The 8,400-nt window shown below is 48.2% G+C and overlaps 1 protein-coding gene across 1 annotated transcript in view; it reads right to left on the minus strand.

Moving 5' to 3' along the window:
* Positions 1–5,331, minus strand: part of CFC1 (cryptic, EGF-CFC family member 1) — a 70,442-nt gene extending 65,111 nt beyond the window's left edge. Inside the window, exons 1-2 of the mRNA XM_067742379.1 lie at positions 5,194–5,331; positions 4,271–4,461 (exon numbers count right to left, since the gene is read on the minus strand). Of these exons, the coding sequence (XP_067598480.1) occupies positions 4,271–4,461; positions 5,194–5,331 (329 nt within the window). The remainder of the gene's footprint in view (positions 1–4,270; positions 4,462–5,193) is intronic.
* Between the last annotated feature and the right edge of the window lie 3,069 nt (positions 5,332–8,400).

Below are 8,400 nucleotides of genomic sequence, written 5' to 3' on the forward strand. Positions count from 1 at the left end.
GGAGACCCGGGGTCAGGGAACCAATTGCGGCCTTAAAGGGCAAGTTGTTGTCATTCAGGGGGCTGGTGTGTTTTTATTAAATCACACATCTGCAGTCCCACACAGTAGTCACCCCCTTTCTCAGCAGCCTGGGAGCCCTCAGCCTGGCAGCTTTTCTCTCTCTTTAGTCCTAAGTTCTTAACCTCAAATTGAGTCCCATTATGGACATAAATACTGTCCCTTTCCTGTCCCTTCAGTATGAGAGGCCACCCCAAACTCCCCCTCCCTTCCCCTTGTCAAGACCTCCACGCAGGTGAGCATGGCTCTTTTAAGGCCATTCTGCAGATTTGTGAGCGAAGGATTTAGAATAGTCAGGCGAGGAATGTCTGCCCCACGTGGCAGGGCGAGTGGGCAGGTGGTGACAAGTCACCTGTAAAATCTCAGCTGACTGAGGTGTCAGCAGCAGCAGAACAGCAGCCAGGGGCTGAGCGCGTGCAGAATAAGTGGATTAAGTGTGTTCATCCAGCAGCCTCTGGGGTGGTGGGCCCTGGAGCACGACTCTAAGTGTGGAAGAGGGAGGGTCCCCAGTGCCTGGATCCCACCTTCTAGAAATTGGAGTTGAGATGTGGCTTTGAAATCAGAACACTGGGGTTCAAAGCTGGCTCCACCACTGAGTTATAAAAGCAAAACGAGCCTCCGTTTTCTCATCTGTAAAATGGGAGTATTGAAGTCTCTCCCTCTCAGGGTGGGGAGGGGTTTAAATGGGGCGACAGGTAGAGCACAGGGGCTGGCTGGGCCGAGCCTGCACCCAGGCACGCTGTTACGACCACTATTCTGGGGCAGAGTCTGCACACTTTTCCCATAAAGGTCTGTTTTAGGCTTTAAGAGACCTGTGGCCTCTGTCACAACTACCGCTCTCTGCTGTTGTAGAGCAAACACAGTTTCGGCAATAGGTCATCCATGCTCCCACCCCTGCTTACTGAGATGCAGATTATTGGATATGATGGTCACATAACACTGTTGGTTTTAGGCATCCAGTGTTTTTTGTTTGTTTGTTTGTTTTTTTCAAGTCACTCGACTTGTGGGATCTTAGTTCCCGGACCAGGGATCGAACCCGGGCCCCTGGCAGTGAGTCCGCTGTGTCCTAACCACTGGACCACCAGGGAACTCGCCCAGGGCCCACTTTTCAAATACAAACCAACCACCTCCTCTGTTGGGGACTCATATTCTGAGGCACTGTCCACCTGCCCTGCTCCCCCAGGGTCAGGTCCCAGGCTGCTTGGGACCACACAGCCTGGGGCCCATGAAGTCACTCAGCCCGGCCGGCCTTAAGCCTGTTCACCCTGCCTGCCACTGCCTCCACAGAAACACGATGAAGGCTCCCACCCATCCCCAGCTGCGGGCTTCGCCGCCTCCTGCCCTCCCCGTGTGCCCCCGTGTGGGGAGGCCCTGCCTGCTGTTCCGTCCCCTCTCCCGGGAGTGTGAGTACAGATGCTCTTTTCAGTGGCAGTTTTCTCCTGATCTGCTGGCCTTAGTGAATCTCAAATTTTCTACTAAACATTCTATTTTAAACCAGCCTAGGAGACACTTTGCAGACACAGAGTAAACAATTGAAGAACAAATAAACTGTATGCCTTTTTATAATATCGTCAACAAGTTTAATAATTTAATATGTATTAGAATTCCTTTTCCCATAAAATCGCAGACTGCATCAGGGTGGAGGGCATATAAAAATCACATGAACAGGACCAGACACCTGTGAGGTCCTTACTTTCCATCTCCTCAGACTGAGGGCCCAAGGCCAAGCTTGACCAAGTCCCAGTCTCTGCCTTCACACTGTGAGTGAAATTTGGTTGGCTTTTCAAATTAAACTTTTACACTTGTCAGCGTAGCAGGGAGATTGTTGGTTCAAAACTCATCTTTCCAGCAGTAATCAAGTTATACCACACATGAGACAGCCTGTTCCCTGGGTTATTTGACTAGAATCTGCAGATATCAACAGGGATAGAGTCAGGGAAGCATATTTCAAAACCAGCTGCATCTCTGGGAGAGAGTGGGGCTGGTGCCCCTGGAAGGTAGCAGCTCCTCAGTCGGGAGCATCTGTCTTCCCGCATTAGACTTCCAGAGAAACGCCCGGAGAGGACAGCGGGCTGGAGCTGAGCTTTGCTGCCACCCATGGAAGGGAGGGCTGGAAACGTCAGTTAACTGCAGTCCTGGGAGCAGCCAGACCGAAGGGAACCACAAGAAATGTGCCCTCCAGGACTGCTGTCCTACTTAGGAAAAGGCTCCGCGGCTATAACAAAGGGCCCACGGCAGAGTGGCAAACGGAAGCTGGCATCCCTCATGCTGGGTCTGGAGGCAGACAGTCCAGGGGTGGTCCAGGAAGCTCCTGTCCCTGTCGCCGTGTCATCCCAGAGGAGTTGCCTCGTCCATATGGGCAGGACTGAGCTCCAACCTCAGAGCTCACATTCCCAGCGGCAGGACAGAGGGAGAAGAAGAAAGGGCCTGCTTCTCTCTCCTAGGACATATTCTAGAAGTTGTGCAAATCGCTTCCTTTCCCGTCCTGGAGGGAGAGTTTGGTCATACGAGCAGCCTCGCTGCAGGTGGGAACTCTATAGTCGTGGGCGGCCGCACGACCAGCTAAAGGTCGGTGCTCTGAGAAATGGACAAGGCTATCAGGAGCCACCTGGACACCTCAGCCCCACCCCTTCTAATGTTCCCTCCCACCACCTGACCACTCTTGACCCTAAGGTCGTGTTTTATGAGAGATTGTCCGTTAGACAAATTGCATTAAGCAATTCATAATTCAGGAACCAGTTGAAAATCATGGGCTGGCGGGTGTTTTCATGAGTTTTGCTGGCAAATTGCCGGTGGGACTCCGACACTGACCCTGAAGCTCTCTCCCATCCAGAGCCCACTGGGCACCAGAAGCCAGAGGCATCTTGTCCGGTGGAAGGCGACAATGTCACTGCCTGCTTATGGATCCCCTGCTCTTCAGAACAAAACCCACAGCCCTCCCTGTGGGACTGAGCTTGGACTAATGAGGGCGACCAGAGGCAACCGTGGCCCAGTCACCCCAGGCCCAAGGCTCACAGAAGAGGAGACAGTCTCGTGAGCACAGTGTTCCATCGTCGGAGCTGACTGCTTTCCAGGCCTGAGCTGGGGGATGTTTCAGTTTGGAGATGCAGAGCACAGTGCAGCAATGGGGGTGGTCCTGGAAGCAGGGGTTGGGGGGCCGATCCAACCCCCCACTCCCCAGCCTCATTCCCGACCTCTGTCCTGTGTGTGCCTGACACTCCAGCTTCCTCCTGCCAGGGTGCCTGCCCTCCAGTCCCTGTGGTCAAACCCACGCATCAGGGCCCCACCCCAGAGGGGAAAGGGAGAGCCTGACTCCTGCATGAGAGTCAGGAAACTCAGCTGCACAGGGACCTGACCACACCATACACAGGCTGGTTCACAGGACCTTGTTATCCTTTTATGGGCATCTCGGTCATAATTCACACATGCCTCAGGACCAAAAGTTCTGCTCGGGCCGTCTGAAAATGTTCGGTAATGTTAGTGCAGGAGGGTAATACACACTTTCTGCATTTCTGCCCTGCAGTGCAGCAATTGTTGCTGTTGGAAGTCATCGTGCTAATTCTCTTAGGTCGTTTTTCCATTTAGTTGTTCCGAGTAACTCCAAGTACTACGTGACTATGTGCATCTCAAACTGGAAAATGCACAACCCCAATTCTGTGCAGGGAGGATGCAAAACAGAGTGTGGTACATCCTTCTGGAGCATCAAGCTTAATAACAAGACTTGGAAGAACCAAGGAGTTGATGAGAACTATCCCCCTCCCCCACCAACATGGAAGACAGAAGAGTGGGGGAGGGGAGAAGTGCCCAGGAACGACAGTCCAGTCTCTGAAGTTTCACCCAAGTGCGGGTCAAGGGGCAGACCTGCAGCCAGGGTGGCCTCTCTTCTGGTCTCCCAGGCCACTCTAGACCATCCTCTGAGCTGGCCACGTGTTTGAATACGATGCTTCTGAAGGCCGTGGAGGTTCTTGATCCCAGGTCCCAGGTCCCAGGGAGCACAGCCTGACCTTCCTGCTTCAGTCATCCATGGGGTGTTACACTGGGCTCACTTTGTGGTGATGCTTCTTGCTGGGCAGCCTACAACATAGGTGTTTTAAAATAAAGTTCCAGGTTCTCCCAGCCACCCACTGCTGTGCCTGGCTGCGGCCAGAGGGAGTGGCTGGGAACACACTCTCAGGCTGCCCAGCATGGGAGGAATTTCCAAGGTTGGACACACCTGGAGGGCGGCAGGTTCCCTCTGGGGCTCCAGTCCTGCTGCTGATGCTGCTGGTAGAGGTGGAGGCCGCAGGGCCACACTGGGGGCTGGGCTGGAGGTAACGGTCCTCGCCTCCAGGCTGGTCGGGGATTGGCAGTCTTGCTGGTCTTCTGCCCTGGCTTCTGGTCCTCCTGCAGCTGCTCACTTTCTTCCTGGTAGAGCCACGTGGGGAGGAGTGGTTCACTCTGTGTGGACACCTCAGGGCTTGGGGAAGTCTCAACTTCATGGCTGTTGAGGTCAGCGGAAAGGGAGGGCCTCACGCTGATGGTGCAGCCCCCCGCCTCGGGTTCCTCGGAGCTCACACTGTCGTGCCTCCTGACTGCTCCTGAGTCTTGGATCTGGTCCCACCTCGAGCCCAGAGTCCTTATCACAGGACAGCTCACAGTATGGCCTGAGTGGCTCCTCCTACCCCATGTTCACCCATGGATGCCTCATTAGGTCAGTGAAGGTGCTTCTGTCACTAGGGTTGAGGGTCACCTTATCTTTTAAGAGATTTTTTTATCTCTGAGGAGAAATACAGTGGGATGGGGTATTGCCCTTTTAGGATTCACTGCCACAGCTCCCAGAAGTCCCAACACCCAAAAGGCAGGGATCCGGTGACCATGGAGTAGAGAACTATTCCCAGACTCCATACATCCATTGCAGGGCCGTCATAGCTCTGCCCCAGGAAGAGTTCCAGGGCAGCATAAGTGGGGCTGCTGCAGAAGGTATCAAGTTTGCCACTCTCTTTACATTCATTGCTGAAGGCCAAAGTTCATAATTTTGATGTTTATCTCGGCATCAGAGAGGAGGTTCCTTGGCTTCAGGTCCCGGCAAATGACGCCCCTCTGGTGGCAGGCCTGCAGGGTGGAGACCACCTGCTGGAATGGGCCTCAGGCCTCCACCTCTGTCATGCGGCCGTGGTCCTCCAAATGGCTGGACATGTCCCCCCCATTGAGGTACTCCATCACCAGGAACATTGTCTCCTCCGTGTCAATCACCTCCAGTAGCTTTACAATATTGGGGTGATTCAGAGCCTTCATACTGTTCACTTCCCGGAAAAGTTCCTGGAAGCTGGAGGAGCTCTGCTACCTTTTCTTAATGACCTTGACAGCCACCTCCCAGTCAGAATGTGCCAGGCCAACTTCACCTTGGCGAACCTACATTCATCAATGGAGGATCTCGTAGTTGTCAATATGAGCCTCCTTGTCAGCAGAGAGGGTCGTGAGGCACTGCATCATGGTGACCTGCTGACTACACTGACAGATAGCACTAACTAGCAATGCTAATTATGCTAACTAACAATGCTAACTATACTAACAGTGCTAAGTATGCTAACTATACTAGCAGTGATGACTAATACGAATGATACTATGCTAATAAACTATTAACTTTACCAGTTACACTAACTAACTATACCAACGATACTAACAATGCTAACTTTATTAATACTAGCAATACTAACTAAAAAAATAATTTAAGGGCTTCCCTGGTGGCGCAGTGGTTGAGAGTCCGCCTGCTGATGCAGGGGACACGGGTTCGTGCCCCGGTCCGGGAGGATCCCACGTGCCGCGGAGCGGCTGGGCCCGTGGGCCATGGCCGCTGGGCCTGCGCGTCCGGAGCCTGTGCTCCGCGACGGGAGAGGCCACAACAGTGAGAGGCCTGCGTACCGTAAAAAAAAAAAAATAATAATTTAAGATAAAATGAGAAGAAGAACAAAGGAAAAAAAGAAAGCAGAATGAAAAAATTTAAAAATTGAGAAGAAAAAATTTTTAAATAAAAGAAAAAATGATTAAAAAGACAAAAATAAAATGAGAAAAAGGCAAAGAAAAATGAGAAAAATAAAAAAAAGAGTAGAGAGAAAAAGAAAATATCAACAAAATGACAAAAACATGGAAAAAGCAGGCTAACTGTGGGTCCAAGTCCGTCAGGTCACCAAAAGCAGCTTCCTGGGCTCTAAGGACCAAAAACCTGGGCCCAGCTGGGAACATATATAGGTACTTTTGTGAATTTAATCGCAGTGGTGCCCTGTGAGTTCAGAGCAAGTAACACCAATCACAGCTGGGGACAAACCACAGTGGTTTTCTCACTTTTTGGGTTCAAGACTCCTTTACATTAGGAAAAAGGATCCCAAAGAGATTTTTCTTCATGTGCATTATTAGAGATTGGTATTCACTTTGTTAGAATTTAAAATCTGTGGGATGCTTCCATGACATTTTCATTTCTAGTTTGAAAATCTGTAATAATTTTAAAGACCTCATAATGTCTACACTTGAAATAGACAATTCCTTTTCCTTAAACTCTGGTCTCAAAATAATGTTACAACTTAACTGACTTCACGATACTATAGGAAAATGCTCTGTTGCATAAGACATGATAAGGTACATTATGAATGTCTATGAAGCTGAGAGAAGATTTGCTAGGAAAATCATGAGCAGATGTCTTATCAGGACCGTCGGAGGCCAGATGGCATGGGTTGATGTATTTGAAGTGTTGAAGGAAAGAAGCTGTCAACCAATTATCTTATATCTAGCAAAACTGGCCTTCGAAAATGAGGGAGAAATTAAGACATTCCCAGTTAATCGAGAGTTGAGAGAGTTCTTAACTACCAGACCTGCCTGCAGCAGGGAGTCCTTCAGGTTTGAGTGAAGGACCCTGGACAGTAACTCAAAGTTTTATGAAGAAATAAAGATCTCTGGTAAAAGTAGATAGTTGGGTGATTAGAAAAGCTAGTACCACTGTAGCTCCACTTTTTGTTTTCTATTTGATTTAAGAGACTCATCTATAATTAAAAAAACTCCACAATTATTAGTCTGGTTTTGGACACACAGTGCATAAAGATGCAATTTTATGACATCAGTAACTGAAAGGGGGTGGAGTCAGAGCTGTATACGAGCAGGGGTTTTATATGTTATTGAAATTAAGCTGGTTTAGAAATTGAGCTATTTGTAATGAGGTGGATAGACATAGAGTCTGTCATACAGAGTGAAGTAAGTCAGAAAGAGAAAGACAAATACCGTATGCTAACACATATATATGGAATTTAAGAAAAAATATGTCATGAAAACCTAGGGGTAAGACAGGAATAAAGACACAGACCTACTAGAGAATGGACTTGAGGATATGGGGAGAGGGAAGGGTAAGCTGTGACAAAGCGAGAGAGAGGCATGGACATATACACACTACCAAACATAAGGTAGATAGTAGTGGGAAGCAGCTGCACAGCACAGGGAGATCAGCTCGGTGCGTTGTGACCGCATGGAGGGGTGGAATAGTGAGGGTGGGAGGGAGGGAGTCACAAGAGGGAAAAGATATGGGAACATATGTATATGTATAACTGATTCACTTTGTTATAAAGCAGAAACTAACACACCATTGTAAAGCAATTATACTCCAATAAAGATGTAAAAAAAAGTTAAAAAAAAGAAATTAAGCTGGTTTAAATTGGCATTAGAGTGTTATAACTTTAGGATGTTATTTGTAATCTCATGGTAACCACAAAGAAAATAGCTATAGAATATCCACAAAAGGAAATGAGAAGGGAATTAAAATGTTTCACTACAAAAAATCAACTAAATGTAAAAGAAGATGGTCATGAAGGAAATGAGGGACAAAAAAGTCAAAAGGCATATAGAAAACAAAGAGCAAAATGACAGAGGTTACTCTTTCCTTATCAGTCATTACTTTAAATGTAAATGGGTTAAACTCTTCAGGTGAAAGATTGACAGAATGGATAAAAACATACAATGCAACTATTTGCTACCTATAAGAGACTCACTTTAGATCCAAAAAATGGAGAAAAGTTGAACTCAAAAGGATAGAAAAAGATAGTCCATGCAAATAGTAACCAAAAGAGAGCAGGGGTGGCTGTACTAATATCAGACAAAATAGACTTTAAATCAGAAAAGTTTACAAGGGACAAAGAAGGGCATTATATGTTAATAAGAGGTTCAATACAGCAAGAAGATAAAATCGTAAACATTTACACACCTAATGACACCATCAAAACATATGAAGCAAAAGCGGACACAACTGAGGGGAGAAATAGTTCTACATAATAGTTGGAACCCTCAATACCTCACTCTCAATGATGGATAGAACAACTAGACAAG

Source organism: Pseudorca crassidens, chromosome 6 (assembly GCF_039906515.1).
Source record: "Pseudorca crassidens isolate mPseCra1 chromosome 6, mPseCra1.hap1, whole genome shotgun sequence".
In the NCBI taxonomy this organism is placed as follows: Eukaryota; Metazoa; Chordata; class Mammalia; order Artiodactyla; family Delphinidae; genus Pseudorca; species Pseudorca crassidens.